Source organism: Sturnira hondurensis, unplaced genomic scaffold, assembly GCF_014824575.4.
Source record: "Sturnira hondurensis isolate 20B ecotype Veracruz unplaced genomic scaffold, ASM1482457v3 Scaffold0017436, whole genome shotgun sequence".
In the NCBI taxonomy this organism is placed as follows: domain Eukaryota; kingdom Metazoa; phylum Chordata; class Mammalia; order Chiroptera; family Phyllostomidae; genus Sturnira; species Sturnira hondurensis.
In genome coordinates, this window is record NW_028090067.1 from 1,234,502 (window position 1) to 1,256,343 (window position 21,842).

Consider the following 21,842-nt stretch of genomic DNA (forward strand, 5'->3'; position numbering starts at 1 on the left):
TGAAGAACCAAAAAAATTCCTTTCCCAGACTCTCATCAGTGGAACAGAAAGAAACAAAAGGAAGACCACTACTGTAACTGCGTGCCTCATTATCATCAAGGACTGCCTCACTGCAGCTGTTGTGTGTTCTAAAAAAGAGAACAAATGAGTGAATAGCGCTTTTAGTTCAGATAAACTGAATATAACTTTCTTAAGAAATAGAAAAGAAAGGAGAAAGAGGGAGAAATAGAAAGCAAACGAGCAAAGCAATCATCATTGCTCATTTTTAAAGCATTTTTCTATATCTTCACACAATATAATTATAATTATAATAATTATATAAATCTGAGGTCAAGATACCAACTCTATCACAATAATTAGCAAAAAGAGGTTAAGATACATCAAATTCAGAGAATGTCAATGCCTCTAGCTATAACTCACCTCCTTAGATTTCACAAATGCTGACTGACATTCAAGCTCTGTGTGTTTGAGTACATTCTTTATGGCTCTTCTAAAATGCTAAAAAAAGAAACTGGCTCAAGAGAAATACTTCATGAAATCGATAAAAAGACAAAATACCCTCAAGGGACCCATACATTTAAATATACTTGCTGAGCACCTACCTGAAAGATAGGTGCTACCCCAAGACACTCTGCCCCAAGATACTCTGAAACTTGGGACAAAATCCCAGCCCCAAGGGATTTTGAGGGGTTTTGAGGAAGAGTATGGAAGGGGGGATATGCATGTAAAGTACTTAATAACAAATGATTGATACATGTTAAGACCTTAATAATTATTAGCAGCTTTCCATTGCTCTAAGTTTACAATGGTGAATGGGGTAGGTTGCTGGCAAATGGTAACTGTTAGTTTCTAGCAATATGACTTGAGAACACCCTTTTGTCCTCAACCGCCAATCAAACACATCTGGTTTATTTAATTTGATGCCTAAGTGTTTACTTCTATTTTGCTAACATAGCATAAAAACTTGTTTTTATTAACTTTTTTCCTTATTATTATCCTGATATGATTTGAAAATTAAAAGCTGAAGTACTATAGCCAACCTATTATGTTTTCTTTACCCCTAACTTGGCAATTTTTACTGAAACGGTAAAGGAAAGCTATACAGAAGGTAAGTAGGGAAATATGTAATTATACAGTCACTGTTAATGAACCCAAACATAAACATTTATTGTAGTCTTCTGGCAACAGACTACTGTAGAACAGGGAAGAAGGGAAACGAAGCATCTCGGTAATACAGGAAAGGCTTCTTTTAAATGCTGAGCCCCTCTGTCCGCTTTGAAAAAGGATAAACTTCTTTTTAACAGTGGCTCCAGGGTAAAGACAAATATTTGTATCATTCTGTTCTACCCAACTTTTAGCAATCACAACTGCATGATATCAAAACTTTCTGAATACTGCTCTAAGTAAATATGAATAAAAGTATATAAATGTAAGCACATTTATATAACCATATAATTTTAAATAAATGTATTATAAATATTAATGAACATAAACTAAAAGCTATGGAGTTATAAATAACAAAGGAGGAGGACTACATTAAACTCCTTAAATACAGAACATTATGAAGAAAACTACTCGGAAAATAGGAGATTCAGATTTTTCCCTCAAATGTTTCACTTAGACCTCAAATAGCAAGGGATAATGATAAGGAGGTAGCAAAGGCCAAAACAAAATATGAGCAGATCTTTACAAGTTACTTGCTGGCCTGGGAATCACAATAATCCCACATTTGATTCAAATCCTAGGTCTGCCACTTACCCCTGTATAACCTCTGGCAGGTTACTTAACCTCTCTGTGCCTCAGGTTCCTCATCTGTAAAATGGGTATAGTAACAGTAGTTCCTTTATGGAGTTCCTTTATGGATTAACTTAGTTAATCTTAGTGAAGAAGTACCTGGCAGATAAGTACATAATAACTCTTAATCATCAATACCACCCATCATCCTCTTTTGTAAATGGAAAAGAAATAGAGAAACGAGAAAGTCAGTACCATGAGATTAAGAATCTGACCATCTTGTTCACTGCTATATCCTCAGCACCATCTGGCACATAGTAGGTGCTCAATTATGAAATCTGAACTTGTCTCACAGTTTTTAAGAAGCAGAGCAGGTGTTTAAACCCTGGCCTCAATCTGTAGCTCTATGTTCTAAAACAAGATTGTCCCTATAAATGCTGAAGAAGAAAAACTACTTAACTCAAACTCAAAACACCAATGGAAAATCAAATCACATTAATATCTAAAAACCCAAAGTAGAAGAAAGCAAATTTTAAAACAGCATAAATTAATGGAACAGAAAGCATGCATCAACAGAAAATACCAGACAAGCCAAAAGTTGGTTCCTAGAAAACATAAATTTGTTAGATCTCTAATAAAACTGATTTAGGAAAAAAAAAACAACAAATAAACTTAGACAAAATGTACAAAAGTTCCTAGAAAAATACGATTTATCAAAATGGCCACAAGAAAAACAGAATATGGCCCTGGCTGGGTGACTTGGTTAGACCATTATCCCACACACCAAAAGGTTGCAGGATGGATCCTGGTTAGGGCGCACAGGGAGGCAGCCCATCGACGTTTCTCTCTAATCTCTCCCTCCTTCCCTCCCTCACCCTTCCTCTTTCTCTAACATCAATAAAAAAAAAATCCTTGGGCGAGGATTTAAAAAATGTTAAAAAATGCATAATCTGAATAATCCAGTAATCGCTAAAGAAAATTAACCATTAATTAAAATCTTTCCACAAAAAAATGTCCAGGCAAAAATGGCTTTTAAAAGTAAATTCTACCATTCACTTAAGGAAGAAATAAAACCAATGTACACACTTTTTCCAGAAAATGGAGAGGAACAACAATAAAAGTCACTCCCTAGCCTGTTATAAAACAGGACAACATAACTTAGCAGAAACTGACAATGACATTTCAAGAAAGGAAAGGTACAAGCCAATTTCATTCAAACATAAATATCAAAATCTTCAACAAAATATTAAATTAAATCCAGCTATGTAACAACAACAATCTTAAGCAAGTTTAATTTACTCCAAAAATTTTAAATTGCTTTAACTTGTAAATACCAATCATGTCATTTGCAATACAGTAAAAAGAAACATGGCCATTCAATAGATGCATGGACGCTATTTGATAAAATTCAAGTATTCAGGATTATACAAAACCCTTTAGGATACCTGGAGTATAAAGAAATTTCCTTAATATGATAAAGGATATTTTTAAAATCCTCATCATACGCTTAATGGTCTAATGTTAAAAGTTTTCCTCTGGGCCCAGAAATGAGAGTAGGATGCCCACTGTAACTATTTTGTCCAACATTGTTCCAAAGGTCCTATTTGGTGCAATTAATCAAGAAAAGTGAGATGTAAAGACTAGAAAAGAAATCTAAAACTCTGATTACTTACTGATGACACTTTTTTTTGAAAGCACGCAATCCAAAAGAACCTATCACAATTTACTGGAATAAGTGAGTTACTGTCAATACACTGTATAAAACAGAACCAGCAACAATGAGTTAGAAATAAAAGAATTTTAATTGCGTCATTTACAACAGCAGAAAAAAATATAAAATTCACAGGAACAAGATGCATTTAGTAAGACGTACAAGACTTCTGGGGGTAAAATTATAAAACATTACAATTATTAAAGATGAGGACGGAGGACTGGAGTAGAGAGAAAGACACAGAGACAAGACTGACCATGCACAAACTCACGTATTGGAAGGTTCGACAGTATGTGTCATTTCTTCTCAAATTGATCTATGAATTCAACACAATTCTAATCAAAATTTCACATGGTATTTTGTGGATCATGACAAGCTGACTCTAAAATGCATAAACGCATTATATGCATTTGTAGAACACGACTAGCTATACATTCTTAATGATGTGAGAGAACACTTTACTGGATGTCATAAACTATAGTAATTAAGTCAGTGTGGTACTGGTGAAAAGAGGCACAATTAGAACAAGGAAAAGAATAAACCCATCTACCGTGTATACAGATAACTTGACTTATTGCAAAGGCAACACGGAAGAACAATAAAGAAATGTCAGTCTCCTTAGTAAAAGGTGTTGAGACGACCAAATATTCAAATGCAAAGAAAATGAAACTTTAATCAAGTTTCCCATTACCTATGATCATACACAAAAATGAATTTCAGGTAGATTATAAATATGCATGTAAGTGCCAAAACAATATACTCTCTTAAAGCTGGCAAAGGGGGTAGCTTCATGACCTCCGAGTGAGAAAAGATTTTTTAATACAAGGCACAAAAAGAATCAACTGTAAACACTAAGATGTTAAATTACATTAAAAGTGAATTCTTCTATTTATCAAGACACCATTAAGAATGTTAAAAGGCAGTCCTCACTGGTGTGGCTCAGTGGATTGAGTGCCAGCCTGCGAACCAAAATGTTGCCAAATCAATTCCCCATCAGGACACAGGCCTGGGTTGTGGGCCAGGTCCCCAGTGAGGGGCATGTGAGAGGCAACCACACATTGATGTTTCTCGCCCTTTCTCCCTCCCCTCCCTTTGGCCCAGAAAAATAAATAAAATCTAAAAAACAAAAATGTTAATAGGGAAAAGCAACCCAAGCACCCATCATTAGACCAGTGGATAAAAAAACTTTGCTATACATTTACAATATAACATAACGAAACCATAACAAAGAATAAAATCTTACCATTTGTAACAGGAGGTGTTATGCTATGTCAAATAAGTCAGTCAGAGAAAGACAAATGCCATATGCTTTCACTTATATGTGGAATCTAAAGAATACAAATGAACAAACAAAACAGAAACAGACTCCTAGAGAGAACCGACTAATGGTTGCCAGAGAGACAGAGACAGGGTTTGGGGCTAGTTGAAAAAGGTGAAGGGACTGAGAAGTACAGATTGGTAGTTATGAAACAGTTATGAGAGTGTAAAACACAACACAGAAAATAGAGTCAATAATATTGTAATAACTATGCATGGTGCCAGTTGGGTACTAGATATAGCAGGAAAACACTTTGTAAAGTATACGAGTGTCTAACTATACTGTACACCTGAAACTAATACAAAATAATACTAAATGTAAACTGTAGTCAAAAAAATTTGACAGTTAATTACAAAAAAAGTTAAAAGGCAAGTCACAAATGAAACATTTACAGAAGTACAATAAAATACTCAGTTCAGTAACAAAATGGACAAGAGACTTGAATAGGCACTTTACAAGCGATGATACCTAAACAAATATATGCAGATACTCAACTTCATTAGTGAGTAGGGATATGAAAACAATTAGGTACACTTCATACCCACTAGAATAGCTAAAAATAAACTGACCATTATTGATGAGTATGTGGTCTTAAAAAAAAAACCAAGAAAGAGAAGGAAATTTACCCTGGTAAAGGGTATTTCTCAACATAAAAAAAGAACAAACATTAAGTATCAGGTTTATTTACTGGAACAAAACTGCAGCTCTCTTTAAGATCACGTATTAGACAAGCATGTTCACTATCATCATTTTTATTCAACATTATACTGGAGGTGCTATTTAATGTAATAAAATAAGAAAAATAAATTTAAAACATAGAAACTAGAAAACTGTCACTTTCATATGTGATTATCTGCATCAAGTACCCTACAGAATACAGTGAAAAAAAACAGCAAGAGACAGTGAAGTACTTATAGTATACTACCTTATACATAGACCACCTGATTTTAAATCTTGGCTCCAGCACTTACTGGCTTTACAATTTTGAGCAAACCATTTAACCTAGGATTTCATTTTCTCATTTGTAAAATAAAGACAATAATAGTAACTACCTCATTGGATTATTACCAGAAATAAGTGGGTTATTTGTTAAAAAAAAAAAAAGCTTTGAATACTGCTATTGTGTTTGTAAGAGAAATATAATTTAAAACTTGAATTCTAAGAAGTAAGACAAATTGTCCTGGGCTTTCCTAGCTCAACTTAGTATTTATACTCATCAGTCTAAGTTCTTTTATGGCTTGTCACTTGTGTACAGCTCAGAGAACAGTATTAGAAAATCAATTTCACAACTGTCAAGAAGTACTACGCATAAACAGTAAAGGAATATTATGTTTTTCTGCCACCAATAAGTAATTACTATTTACTGAATATTTACTATGTGTCAGATACCATACCAGGGCAATTACACACATCTCAAGTAATCCTGAACACATGATAAAGTAGACCTTTTAATTTTTATTCCAAGAACTACCAGCCAAGATGGAGGCATAGGTAGACATGTTTTCCTTTTCTCATTACCAAAAGAAGGACAACAACAAATTAAAAACAAACAAGCAAAAAAAAAAACCCCAAAACTGCCAGAAAATCAAAATCTATGGAAGTCTGACAACCAGGGAGTTAAGGAGATACATTCATTCAGACCAGTAAGAGGGACAAAGATGGACAACTGCAGTGGAGAGGCAAGGCAAAGCAGTGGATGGTGGATTGGGGGTCCCACATTCACATGCAGATAAGCCAGGAAGAACAACTAGGGAGACAGACCACACAAGCCAGGGTTCCAGCCCAGGAAACTGAAGCCTCAAAACCTCTGGCTACAAAAATCTGTGGGGGTTGAGATGGTGGGAGAAACTCCCAGTCTCACAGGAGAATTCATTAGAGAGAACCACAGAGTCCTAGAAGGCACACAAACCCACCTACCCGGTAATCAGCACCAGAATAGCCCAATTTGCTTGTGGGTAGGGGAAAAAGTGACTGAAAGCTGGCCAGGAGCCCAGCAAACAGCATTATGTTCTCTCCGACCCCTCCCACCACATGCAGCACCACAACATAGCTGTGGGTTGCCCCGCCCTGGCAAATACCTAAGGCTCTGACCCTTACAACATAATAGGTACACCAAGACTAAGAAATACGGACCAAACGAAAGAACAGATCAAAACTTCAGAAGAAGAACTAAGCAATGAGGATACAACCAACCTATCAGGTGCAGAGTTCAAAACACTGGTAATCAGGATGCTCACAGAAATGATTAAGTATGGACATAAAACAGGAAGAAGTGAAGGCTATGCAAAGTGAAATAGAGAAAAAATATACAGGAAACCAAGGGAAGGAAAATGGGTCGCAAATCAACAATTTGCAATGGAAGGAATAAATAAATATCCAATTGGAACAGAACAAAAAAGTAATTCAAAAAATGAAGAGAGGCTTAGTAAGCTCTGGGATAACCTTAAATGTTCCAAAATCTGAATCATAGGAGTGCCAGAAGAAGAGGAGAGCAAGAAATTGAAAACTTACTTGATGAAAATAATGAATAACAATTCCCCCAATTTGTCAAAGGAAACAGACTTCCAGGAAGTCCAGGAAGCTCAGAGTCCCATAGAGCTTCCAAGGAAGCACACACCAAGGCACATCACAATGACATTTCCCAAGATTAAAGATCAGAGAATCTTAAAAGCAGCAAGAGAAAAGCAGACAATTACCTACAAAGTAGTTCCCATAAGCCTATCAGCTGATTTCTCAAAAGAGACCTTGCAGGCAAAAAGAGGCTGAAAAGAAGTACCCAAAGTCATGAAAGGCAAGGACCTACTTCCAAGACTACTCTATCCAAGAAAGCTAGCATTTAGAATGGAAGGGCAGATAAAGTGCTTCCCAGATAAGGTCAAATTAAAGGAGTTCATCATCACCAAGCCCTTATTATATGAAATGTTAAAGAGACTTATCTAAGAAAAAGAAGATAAAAAATATGAACAGTAAAATGAAAACAAACTCACAACTATCAACGACTGAACCTAAAAAACAAAACAAAACAAACAAAGCAAACAACTAGAACAGGAACAGAATCAGAAATGGAGATCACATGGAGAGTCATCAGCAGGGAGGTAGAGCAGGGGAAAAGGTACAGAGAATAAGAAGCATAAATGGTAGGTACAAAATAGGCAGGGGGAGGTTAAGAATACTATCGGAAATGGAGAAGCCAAAGAACTTACATGTATGACCCATGGACATGAACTAAGGAGGGGTAGGGAGAATGCTGGGGGGGAGGGGATAAAGGGGAGAAAAAATTGGGAAAACTGTAATAGCATAATCAATAAAATAAAAATGAAAAAAATTATTCCCTATTATCAGAGAACTTACCAAAAGATTTCATCTAGTCATAATTAAATAAAACAAGACAATTAGTCTGACCAACTGCAAAAGGTGTGGTTTAATACAGAGATTAAACAAACAAAAAAGAGATCAGCCAGGACAGCTAGAGCAAACTAGTTCTAAATCCCAAATTCTTTTCATTATGTCACATGACTTCCCTCCAGATCCTTAGCTTTGCTAATTTCCTAAGCATTGTAACAGCTGAAGACTCCTTTCAGCAGGAATATACTCTGATGGTTAGGTTGGACCTATAGTACCAAATACACACAAACTCTGGAATTAATTACTTCCCTTGAAAAAAAATTTTAGAGGTCTGAGCTCCTCATCTGTTTGTTTGCTTTAAGTTCCCCAATGCCTTCAGGAGGTCATTCTAGCCCCCTGCTTCCTTATCCCTCATCCTCTTTTGAAGTTTTCTGTGGCAACACATACCAGATTCCCCCAAGCTTTACTCTCAACAAGATCATGGTTCCAAGTGAATAAAGGTAATTACTTAATTACCAGTTTCATCACTGTGTACATGGGTTATTAGACATCTCTGTTCTAGAATAAGAAAAGGATCCTAATTGATTTCTGCCCTCTCTTTGCCAAAAAACTGTATCTCTGTATTAGTTCAGGGTTTATGATATAAAACCAGGCTCAGGAAAACACACACACACAAAACAGAGCAATTCCAGAAGTTCAGGAAGCAAAAAGCCACCTGCAGTCTCATCAAGTCATCACACCAAAATCATTAAATTCCAAACTTTCTCCTTCTACCCTTAAGTCAAACTACTCAAATTCAGGACAGACTTCCAGCTTTGGCCTAGCTTGACCATAATGGGGCAGCACATCATGCTCAAGAGACCCACCCCTTACTTTTACCAATTTTCAGCCTAGTTGCTTTGCTTTGTATATTTTCCTTTGCAAATTTTTTATTTTAATAACAACTGTTTAATTTACCTATTTCTTTTTTAAACTTTATTTTTAGAGACAAAGGAATGGAGGAAGAAAGAGAGGGTAACATCAATAGGTTGCCTTTCACAGCACCCCAACCAGGGACCGAACCTACAACCAAGGCATGTGCCCTGACCAAGAATCAACCCACATCCTTTCACTTTGCAGGATGACACCCAACCAACAGAGCCACAGCAGTCAGTCAGGGGTAATTTACTTATTTCTTAGATGGAAAGCCTCGGGGATTATTTGGATAATGGCATACAACTATATACTATAGCTTTGTATATATGGATTGATTGGGGCCCAATACAATCTAAAACACAGACATTCAAAGACATTTCTTAAGTGTTCCCTCTATGAAAAAGGGGCTAGAGGGAGACTCCACAAATGTAGAGGCATTTCAAGTACACACCAATACACATGACTGCACAATATGGAAGACGGAATTTCTCAAATGGAAATCCATGTAATGTTAGCAAAGAAACTAGGGGGGTAAGGAAGAATGTACCACAGGCCAAGAAATGAACAAGCAACATTATCTACAGGGCATTTAGTCTTTACAATTTAATAATGTTTTGTGGGACAATTTTGGTAATAGCATGCAGGGGGCAGAGAGGCCAGGGATACTTGTAACCACCACTATCTCACCACACACCATAACCAAGGGAATTATTTTGACATGCAATTTATAAATAAGGACCTGCTTACTTACAGGGTGGGGCAAAAGTATGGTAGGTTTACTGTTGTGAGTACGAGAAAACAGTGTGTTTTTTGTATTATTATTAATTATTGTATTATGTTCCATATGAACTGTAAACCTACTTTTCCCCAAACTGTATCTGCAAGAATGTCATGTTGTCTAGTTTACCTCACTTCAACTGTCTAGAATTGATCATAGTAACTTTTATTCATACAGCTATGTTCTAATTTATATTACTCAACATCAGGTATAAAACTGTAGCCACTTCCAAAAGCAATATGACCTTTAATGTGAATGACTTTAAAGTATTAGAGGCACAACTAATCCAATTTCTTCACTTTCCTGAACTACTCTGGAAAGGGATAGGCAATCTCTCTGATAACACAGGTATAATCACTTGGTGCTGGTAGAGAAGCTAAAATTTCATTCAAGTACCTCACTGAAGAATAATGAAAATATCGATGGATTTAGCATTTAGATTAAATATAATCAAAGCTACCTACTACTTTAATGGGGAGAAAGACATAAATTCCTAGGAGAAAAGATATTTCTTCCTGATGACTGAAGATACTAAATGTTTTTCTTTTAATGTTGAACAGTTTATTTTCTAACTTAAGGAAATACCCAACTATATACCCACTGTCCAGATGGGTTGGGAATGAGTCCCAAATTCCCAAAAGATTAGGCAGAAAGCTACTCAACCTGTCCATTCCTTTTCTAATTAACCCTAACCCTATCCCTAAACTGTCTAAAACAAAAACAATCACACTGGAGAGACTATTTGAAAAGGGCACTACATTACTACTACCTTTCTAGAACAGTTTAGCAATGAACAGTAATTCCTCCTCTAGGAATTTATGGCAAAGGAATCCTACTTAAAGGCAATGTATATACTGCTCCTCTCACTCTATCCTTGAAATAACAGCTACTCATCCTTCAGGTTTTAGTGTCACTTCCTTAATGAGGCTTTCTCTGACCTCCAATCTAATGAGATTTATTGGTGTACTCTCTCATATCACACTGTACTGTCCTTTTATAACGCTTGTGTGTAACTATTTCTTTGACTTTTGCATAATGTCTAGGTCTTCCATTCAGCTTAAAATAGACAACAACCAATGGACTATTATATCTTGCTAAACTCTACATCTCTCAGTGCCTAGGTACAATAATCTTGGCATACAGACGACATTCACTTGACACGTGAAAAACATTTAAAGAACAGTATATATGTTATAAATCTATATGTATATGTGTGATCAATATATGAATGGCAAAATAGACGGTATTTGATTTAATCTTTACATCTGGTATTTTTGTGTCATTTATATAATTAAACATATATAAAGCCATTAGTATTTTGTAAAAGAAAAAAATACATAAACCTAAGGTATCTAGTGCTATGCTTTATATCTAGTAGCTCTCTCAAATTGTTAACTAAGAGCAAACGTCCAGGGGAATATTTAAGAAAAAATGTCCAGCCCTGGCTGGTGTAGCTCAGTGGATTGAACATGGGCCTGTGAACCAGAGGATCGTGGTTCGATTCCCAGTCAGGGCATATGCCTGGGTTGCAGGCCACTTCCTGGAGGAGGATCCACGAGAGTAACCATACATTGATATTTCTCTCCCTCTCTCCTTCCCTTTGCCTCTAAAGATAAGTAAATAAAATCTTTAAAAAAGAAAAGAAAAAATGTCCAGAATAAATTAAAATGTTTTCATTATATAAAATAACTGTTATTCAGGAATAGGCTTATCTACTGATGCAACAAGGAAAAAATGCCAAAGAGCCAGAATTAGCCCAATGAATTAAGTCCAGAAGACCTAACAGCTTCACTGGTTAAATCCACCAAATACTTAAAGAGCTAATACCTGAATGGTTGCTGATTCAATTCTTCGTCAGGGCACATGCCTGGGTTTCAGGTTTAGTCCCCACCTGGGGTATGTACCAGAGGCAACCAATAGATGTTTATCTCACTCTCTTTCTCCCTTCCATCCCTTCTCTCTAAAACAAATAAATAGCCCTGGCTGGTGTGGCTCAGTGGATTGAGCATGGGCCTGTCAACTAGGTCACTAGTACAACTCCCCACCAGGGCACATGTCTGGGTTGTGGGTCATGTTGTATGAGAAGCAACCAATTGATGTTTCTCTCCCTCTTTTTCTCCCTCCCCTCCCCTCTCTCAAAAAATAAATAAATACGATCTAAAAAAAAGCATCACACATGAATTTTGATTCATTTATTACAAGGACTACCCCCTTTAAATAACAAAGTACTTTAAAACTATAAGATTGTAATAATAGAAGACAACTAGTAGGTTATCTTTAATTCCCCTCCCAATTATTTCCTAAATAATAAGGAGTTTAATAAATAACAATGCTTTCATTTCTTTCAGAAAATATACTAGATTTTAAGATTAGCTAATACTTACTATGCTAAGGCTATTATTGATGCCTTTGTCCTAATTATTCCTGAAACATGCCGAGTCACCATATACTAAGAAAAAACAAAAAAATTACTTCGTACAGACTTACCCAAGTTTCCTTGCTCAATTGTCAGCACCACTTCATCCATCACCACAGCCCTAAAGTCCAGTTCCTCCTCACAACACTTGGCCTTTAAAGCTCGTAAGATCTCTTTTTGGGGATAGTCTTCCCTGATTCGACGATCTGTCAAAAACCACAATTTGGCAGCCACAGAGCTACACATCTTGATCTTCTTATTCTTCCTTTTCCTGATTATTCCCTCCTGAATGTATACTTTTTCTGGATGGAAGAGAAAATACACATCAAGAAATCTACTTAATTTCTGGTTTTCACACAAATAAATGCCATGATTACATACTAACTATACAAATAGGGTAACAGGATAATATTATGACTTTTCCCCTTTTGTTCAAATTTAAAATTTTTATGCCATTAGAAATATGGAAACTGACAACCTGCCCTGAAATACGATGTCTCCACTTTTCACTGGGGAAGCTGGCGCTACTATAGTTTTATAATTACAGCAGGTCATTTATCACATGCTTTCAATGCTAGTCCCTATATTATATATTGTCTAGGATATGCTTTAATCTGATTACCTACTGATTTATCCCCTCTGGCAAAATGCAAACCCCATCTTGATACAAAACAGAGACTGCAATCATGAATAACATATTCCCAAAGCTCTCCCGTAACTACAAACTCCTGTCCATTCACAAAACTTTGTTTATTCCAATCAGAACAGCATGCTTACTGTTTTTATTTTCTTTAAATAGAATTTTTAAAAATAAACACAGCTTGTTTACTAACATGGGAAAAAGTACATTCTTCTATAAACAGTTTTGCTTCTCTGAGTTTACATCATGAGCAAGGCAACAGTTGAAAATCATTTTCTTGAGAAATAAAAAGTTGTAAGTTTTACTAAAAAATGTAACAGGTGATTTCAACACAAGAAAACTTTTTCCAAAAATAAAATTTCTACTATTATTCCAGATGACATGGCAAACCTAACAGAGAAGGAAAGAATAAGGGCAAGGACAAGAGAAAGCAATGACCATACAGATAGATGGCTTCCAGCATGCCAGCAGCTAGAACTGGTGCTTCATGTGCTCTCCAGGATTTCAGCCAGAAGGGCCTGCTCCACAGATGCACAACATAGGACAGATGCACTACACACACACACAAACCTTGGCCTGCCATGTCTGCCCCATGACCTCAAAGATACCACTCAATGGAAAGCANAATTTTTAAAAATAAACACAGCTTGTTTACTAGCATGGGAAAAAGTACATTCTTCTATAAACAGTTTTGCTTCTCTGAGTTTACATCATGAGCAAGACAACAGTTGAAAATCATTTTCTTGAGAAATAAAAAGTTGTAAGTTTTACTAAAAAATGTAACAGGTGATTTCAACACAAGAAAACTTTTTTCAAAAATAAAATTTCTACTATTATTCCAGATGACATGGCAAACCTAACAGAGAAGGAAAGAATAAGGGCAAGGACAAGAGAAAGCAATGACCATAGAGATAGATGGCTTCCAGCATGCCAGCAGCTAGAACTGGTGCTTCATGTGCTCTCCAGGATTTCAGCCAGAAGGGCCTGCTCCACAGATGCACAACATAGGACAGATGCACTACACACACACACAAACCTTGGCCTGCCATGTCTGCCCCATGACCTCAAAGATACCACTCAATGGAAAGCAGGGAAGAAATAAAACAACATGGTATATATGCAGAGAGGGGCTCAGAGCTGTGAAGAAGCAAGGAAGGGTTGAGCTCTCAGCCATAGTGAAACATCAGACTAAGACTCATGTAACCTGCAAAGGGGATGCCTCATGCCCAAAGCCTCCTGGCTCTCTGTGCCATTGTTCCACAGCTATAATCAAGAACACACTCAAACCATAGGTAAGATATGATAATAACTTAACTTACACATTAGAAGATAGGATGTGGCCTTATAGAGCCTCCCAGGTCACTAGGAAGGATCTGACTCACAAAGAAAGGCTCCACGAAAGAAGAGTCAAACCAGAGTACCTAGTATAGAGATCCAGTTTCACTTGAGAGGCTAACTGTAAAAATGCCCTCACGTGTTTATATTGGGTAATTTTTGAAACACCTTGTCCTTGACCTCCAAAACTCCAAAGCCATCTCTGTGCCTCCCCTGACATTTAGTTCTTGAACACTGTCTGTTCACCAATATGATTGAATTTCATTGTGTAAAACTACACAGCAGTCGTGGCCCCAAGAGAAATCAGAACGAGATATTACAACCACGAGCAACTGGAAAGCAGGAATATTCTTCCAATACCGACACGTCATCTCTCAAAAAATGCCTAGGCTGCAACATGGTGTTTTCAGAGATTCTATAGTCAGATAACAAAAAGCAATCCAGGACTGCAATCTCACACAGTTCTGCAGCAACTCCATACAGATGAAGAAGCACAAGAACATCCCATCTTGTCTGGCTTCATGGCATCATAAATTTTAAGCGTTTCTATACCGGCATGCAACAAACAACTGCAGGTTCAGATTAGGCTCCCCAACTCCTTTTATTTTCTTTCTAATGGGCTCAAATTCTCTTAATCCTGGGGTTCTACCAAAGAACATAATGTTCCCTCTCTGGGAGAGCTGAAGCAAAACTAAAGATATCATTTGCCACAACTGGACCACATCCTTTTAGAAGGGATGTCTGCACCCGAATGTGGAACTGAAAGAATGCTCTTGCCCTACAAAAGATGACTATAAAAGAGGCAGAGGCTGTGTTGAAGAGGTCCAACATCAGTTTCAATGGCTGTGGTTTCTCAAAGACAGGCAATGGCAGAATCATCACCTCACTTGGAACTGAGGTATCTTTGGTCATATGGAATACATTTTCTTTATCAGCTTCAAAAGATTCCTGTTATACCTTGCTTCTCATGTAAATATTCATAAAGGCATGCCATCATGCCTACTCATCATTCCTGTAACCCCAGCAGATGACACCTCCAGTTTGTAAAGGGCACATCTACTTCTTAGCAACCTTCGGCTTGTAATTAAGGTGCCATTGCTGCTAGCATCTTCAAGTGACACCTGCCCAGACATCTTCTCCACTATAATTTTAGCTGATCTCCAGAGATCAGCTTATGGCCAGGGAATAAAAAGGCACAACCTCCCCTCTGCCCAATGGCCCACTCCTATTTCCCCAGGATGAGTGGCTAGCCATTCTCGGTGCCCACAGCAGCTGCAGCAGAGGCTCCTTGATTTTTTAAGGCTGCTCCACTGCGATTCACATCTAACCATACCCAAGAAATGGTCAGGTGAAGACTCTCCACCCACAAAGGCACATCACCCCCATCACCATCCCCACCCCAACCCTTGTGGCCTAGCTACCAATGCCTTCCTGTGGGCCAGAAAGGGACCAGCAAGCTGATACCGCCCTCTGATGGCCTCCTCCTCTATTATTTAAAAACATGTTTTTCCATTTTTCCCACCCATTAATATCAACAAAAAAAAAAAAGTAAGAAATCAAAAGCATAAACAGTAAATTGACACAGTCGTGGAGTCCAAAACTACACACACAAAAAAAGATAGTCCCAAGTCTTAAAGTTCAAATTTTTTTAAAGATTTTATTTATTTATCTTAGAGGATAGGGAAGGAGAAAGAGAGAGAAATATCAATGTATGGTTGTCTCTCATTCATCCCCTGCCGGGAACGTGGGAACTGGCCTGCAACCCAGGCATGTGCCCCAACTGGGAACTGAACTGCGATCGTGTGGTTTCGCAGGCCCGTGCTCAATCCACTGAGCTACACCAGCCAGGGCTTAAAGTTCAAATTTTATATTCATTTTTAAAATACAGGAAAAAAGTCCATAAAATAGTGTTCTTTCCCCTTTGACATTTAAAAAGGTTGGTTTGGTTACCCAATAAAGTTTCTGTGAGATAACAGTTTACTCTCAACCATGTAAAATAAATACAGCAATTGCAAATGCTGTCTATATGTATGCAAAAATCTCTCTCCTCTTAGAATATTAATGCAGATCAACTAATTTCTACCCTCTATGTCTTTAATTTTCCCCCAGAGTATCAAGAAAAACATACATGTAAATATCAGATATCAAATAAATGCTACTGATTAACTGATAAAAGTAGTTTTGAAATAAAAAGAAATTCAGGAAGAATTTGCTTTTACATTAGAAATAGTTTTCCCATGAAAACTTCTGGATAGGCACACCATTTTTAAAAAATCACTGTCACCCTGGCTATGTGGCTCAGGGATTGGGTATTGGCCCGTGAACCAAAGGTCACCAGTTCAACCGCTGGTCAGGGCACATGCCTGGGTTGCAGGCCAAGTACCTGGTTGAGGGCATGAGAGAAGCAACCAGTTGATGTACCTCTCCCTCTCTCTCTCTCCTTCCCTTCCCTTCTAAAAATAAATAAAATCTTTTTAAAAATAAAATTTAAAAAATGAATAAAAAATCATTGTTATCTTCAAACAGCCTAGGCAAAGCTAATTAAATGGGAACCATAAATAAAGCAATTCATTCATTTTTCTTGTGAGGCCCCTCCCCAAATGGTAATTATCTTGGTAGGAAAAAAGCAAAATCATATCCTACCATGAAGACACTGGTAGTAAGGCACCTCTTACTACCAGGAAAATTCTTTATTCTAGATAAGACACAGCACATGAACCCAGAATCAAAAGACTAACACAGAATAAAATTAGGAGAAAAAAATGAATACTAATACAGAAACTAAAATTTACTCCAATTTGGCAATTTCTCCAGATGTGCTTTCAATGACATCATTTTGTCTTGGATGTGAAATTGGATCAGGTTTGTAGATAAAAATAACAAACGTGTATCTTGAGTTATAGGCACTCTTTCATAGTCTCCTTTTCTGAGACTCTTTTTTCCTAATAATTCTCCTTCTATGTATAACATTCAGGCTTCATTCTTAAACTCTTCTCTCCTTTCTCTAGAAATGTCATACTCAGCCAGGTTTCAACTATTACCATTAAATCCTGAATATATCATGGACCTACTAAATCTCTCTCTCCAATCACGCAATGGTGCCCAACTCTTTGGTCAAACGCTCGTCTACACGTTGCTGTAGAGGTATTTTATACTGTAAATGTGACTAGCATCTATAATCAACTATAACGACTTTGTCGTCGTTAAATTTAAACTTTATTGTATTTTTTCCACTACTATTTAGTCCTCTTATGTCCCCCTCCCCACAGCAATCAAACTATTGTCCATATCCATGAGTCCTTTTTCTTTTTCACTCCATCCCTTCACCCCCTAACCACTTCCCCACTAATTGTCATCTGCTCTCCATCTATGACTGTCTGTTTTGCTTGTTAGTTGAGTTTGTTCATTAGATGGCACATGAGTGAAATCAGATGGTATTTGTCTTTCTCTCACTGGCTTATTTCACTTAGCATAATGTTCTTCAGGTCCAGCCATACTGTCACAAAAGGTAAAATTTTCTTCTTTTTTACTGCTGAGTAGAATTCCATTATGTAAATGTCCCATAGTTGTTTTATCCACTCATCTACTGATGGAGACTTGGGCTGCTTCCATATCTTGGCAATTGTAAATAATGCTGCAATGAACATAGGGGTTCTTACATTCTTTTGAATTAGTGTTTTGGGTTCTTCTGGATATATTCCCAGAAGTGGGATCCCTAGATCAAAAGGCAGATCCACTTTTAGTTTTCTGAGGTAACCCCATACTGCTTTCCACAGTGGTACACCAGTCTACATTCCCTCCAACGGTACAAGAGTTCCCCTTTCTCCACATCCTTGCCAGCACTTGTTGTCTGTTGATCTACTGATGATAGCCATGCTAACAGGTGAGACATGTTATGTCACGGTATTCTAAATTTGCATTTCTTTGATGATTAGTGGCATTGAGCATCTTTTCATATATCTATTGACCATCTGTATGTCCTCTTTGGAAAAGAGTCTATTCAGGTCCTTTGCCCATTTTTAATTGGGCTTTTGGTTTTTTGGTGCTGAGTTTTATAAGTATTTTATGAATTTTGGATACTAACCCCTTATTAGATGTACTGGCATATATGTTCTCCTATTCTGTGGCTTGTCTTTTTATTTTGTTGACATTTTCCTTTGCTGTGCAAAAGCTTTTTAGTTTGATGCAGTCGCATTTATTTTCTCTTTTGTTTGCCTTGCCTGGGGAGATATATCTGATAAAAAAATTCTGTGAGCAATATCCAAGATTTTGCTGCTTATATTTTCTTCTAGGATTTTTATGGCTTCAGGTCTAACATAAAATTTTTTAAATTTTTAATATATTTTATTGATTATACCATTACAGTTGTTCTATTCCCCCCCTTCATTCCCCTCCACCCTGCACACCCCTCCCCCACCATTCCCCCCTTTAGTTTATGACCACCTGTCTCAACTTCTTTATATATTTCCCCTACAATTCTTGCCCTCCCCTCTATTTTCTACCTACTGTCTACGCTATTTTCTGTACCTTCTCCCCCCTTCTCCTCCTTCCACCCCCCTGTTTCTAACCCTCCATGTGTTCTTCATTTCTATGGTTCCACTCCTGATCTAGCTGTCCTCTTGGTTTGCTTTTGTTTTAGGTGTGGTTGTTAATAACTGTGAGTTTGCTGTCCTTTCACTGTTCATATATTTCATCTTCTTTTTCTTAGATAAGTCCCTTTAACATTTCATATAATAAGGGCTTGGTGATGATGAACTCCTTGAACTTGACCTTATCTGAGAAGCACTTTATCTGCCCTTCCATTCTAAATGAAAGTTTTGCTGGATAGAGCAATCTTGAATGTAGGTCTTTGGATTTCATGACTTGGAATACTTCTTTCCAGCCCCTTCTTGCCTGTAAGGTCTCTTTTGAGAAATCAGTTGACAATCTGATGGGAACTCCTTTGTAGGTGACTGTCCCCTTATCTCTTGCTGCTTCTAGGATTCTCTCCTTCATTTTAATCTTGGGTAATGTAAATATGGTGTGCCTTGGTGTGTTCCTTCTTGGGTCCAACTTCTTTGAGATTCTCTGAGCTTCCTGGATTTCCTGGAAGTCTATTTCCTTTGCCAGACTGGGGAAGTTCTCCTTTATTATTTGTTCAAATAAGTTTTCCACTCGTGGCTGTTTCTTTTCCCCTTCTGGTACCCCTATAGTTCGGATGTTAGAGCATTTAAAGATGTCCTGGAGGTTCCTAAGCCTCTCCTCATTTTTTTGAATTGTTTCTTCATTCTTTTCTGGTTGGATGTTTTGTTCTTCCTTCTGGTCCACCCCCTTGATTTGAGTCCCAGTTTCCTTTCCATCACTATTGGTTTCCTGTGCATTTCTTTTCATTTCAATTAGTTTAGCCTTCATATGTTCCTCTAATTTGTGACTATAATCAACCAGTTCTGTGAGCATCCTGATCACCAGTATTTTGAACTGTGCATCTGAGAGGTTCGCTATTTCTTTTTAGCTTAGAGTTATCAGCTCTGGGGCTTTGAGTTCTTCTTGAGCCATGTTTTGGACTGTTTGTGCCTGTTACATATGAGGAGCGGCGTCCTAGGTGTTCACCAGGGTGGGGCAATTCAGTCGCTGTGTTGTGACGCTGTATGTGGGGGCGGGGTCAAAGGGAAGCAATGGCGGTCCCCTCAGCGGCCTCCCGCCACTGGGGCTGCAGGTCCTTTTCACTACGTGCGAATGTTCGATCACGGTCAGCCCGCCATCTTGCGCACTCACTGGGTTAGTCCACTGGGGCCTGCACGGTCCGTCTCACTGCTCACTCCTCTGCTGGTTTGTCTGCGCACCAATGTGTGACTGGTCAGCCTGCCCCTCACCGTCACTGGGTCCGTGCTGCTACCCTGGCTGCCTGTGTACCTGGGTTCAGCGATCTTTCCTGCCCAACCCTGCTCCACTGCTGGCTCCGCCCCTCTTACCGGTCCGGGTTGAGTGGTTCATTGTTGTTGGACTTCCGTATACTTCAATTTTTCTATTCTTTGGCTGCGCCTTTGTTTACTAAACCTTTGTTGTATTCAAACTTGGTTGTGGGAGAAGGCACAGTGTTCCCACCTACGCCTCCATCTTGGCGGAAGTCTCAGGTCCAAAATTTAAGTCTTTGATCCATTTTGAATTTATTCTTGTGTGTGGTGTAGGAAGGTGGGCTAGTTTCATTTTTCTGCACATATCTGTCCAATATTCCCAACACCATTTATTGAATAAACTATCTTTAGCCCATTGTATGTGCTTGCTTCCTCTGCTGAATATTAATTGACTATAAAGATGTGAGTTTATTATCCAGAAATCAGATGTGTTTTTATATGCTAATAACAAGCTAACACAAAGGGAAATAAGGAAAACAATCCCATTCACAATTGCTTCAAAAAGAATAAAATATCTAGAAATAAACCTAACCAAGGATGTAAAAGACCTGTATACAGAAAATTACAAGACACTGAAGAAATTGAAGAAGATACAAATAAATGGAAGCACATCCTGTGTTTCCATGGATAGGAAGAAGTAACAACATTATAGTATCCATACTACCCAAAGCAATCTACAGATTCAATGCAATTCCCATCAGGATTCCAAGAATGTATTTCACAGAACTAGAACAAATATTTCAAAAATTTATATGGAACCACAAATGGTCCTGCACAGCAAAATCAATCCTGAGAAAGAAGAACGAAGCTGGAGGAATCATGATACCTAATATCAAACTATACAACAAGGCAATAGCAATTGAAACAGGCTGGTACGAGCATATCATCAATTGACTTTAGGTAAAGGAGATTACCCTCTATAATGTGGATAGGCCTTATCCAATCAATTGAAGGACTGAAGAGTAAAACAGATTTCCAGAGAAGCTCTGCATTAAGACTATAAGACAGAACTCCTGGGTTTCCAGCCCACTGGCCAGCCTCACAGGTTGTGATTTTGCCACCACCACAATCACAGGAGCCAATTACCAATCCCTTAAAATTAATTTCCCTCTCCTTCTCTGTGTTTGTGTGTGTGAAAAGGCACAATTTTGTGGCATGAAAAGGCACAATTTTATTACAACTTTGTGACGACTCAGGTTTTAACCAAGGATTTTACTCTCAATGAATTCTCCAATTCTTTTCAATCTACCCAAAACAAAATAATACACAATTTGGGATATCTCACTCCCTCTAGAGACAGAGGAAGGGGGAGAGAAAGAAAAACATCAACTTGAAAGAGAAACACTGACTGGTTGCTTTCTCATATGTGCCCCAACCAGAGATTGAACCCACAATCTGGATATGTGCACCATGACTAGGAACTGAACGCATAATCTTTTGGTCTACAGGACAATGCTCCAACCAACACTGGCCAGGGCTTACTTTTGTAAATATCAGGTACAGAATATAAAAAAATGATAATATAAAAAGCTCAGTAGAATCTCAGAAACACCCAATAGTGTGAGTCCACTTATCACATTACCCACTAATAATAGTTAATGTCCCTCTGAAACTAGGTACTTCCTACACAGTCACATCCTTTAGCTGAGATGATACTTATTATAAATAACATGGAGGTGTAGGTAGATAGATTTCACCTTCTCACACAACCAAAAGAGGAAAACAACCAATTTAAAAACAAAAAAACAACCAGACC

At 37.7% G+C, this 21,842-nt stretch overlaps 1 protein-coding gene across 8 annotated transcripts in view; it reads right to left on the minus strand.

The window, feature by feature from the left end:
• Positions 1–21,842, minus strand: part of RIMKLB (ribosomal modification protein rimK like family member B) — a 132,503-nt gene that overhangs the window by 23,897 nt on the left and 86,764 nt on the right. For all 8 annotated transcript variants that reach the window (XM_037068517.1, XM_037068518.1, XM_037068520.1 and 5 more), the window contains one exon: positions 12,289–12,519. In XM_037068517.1, the coding sequence (XP_036924412.1) occupies positions 12,289–12,463 (175 nt within the window). In that variant the 5' untranslated portion in view covers positions 12,464–12,519. The remainder of the gene's footprint in view (positions 1–12,288; positions 12,520–21,842) is intronic.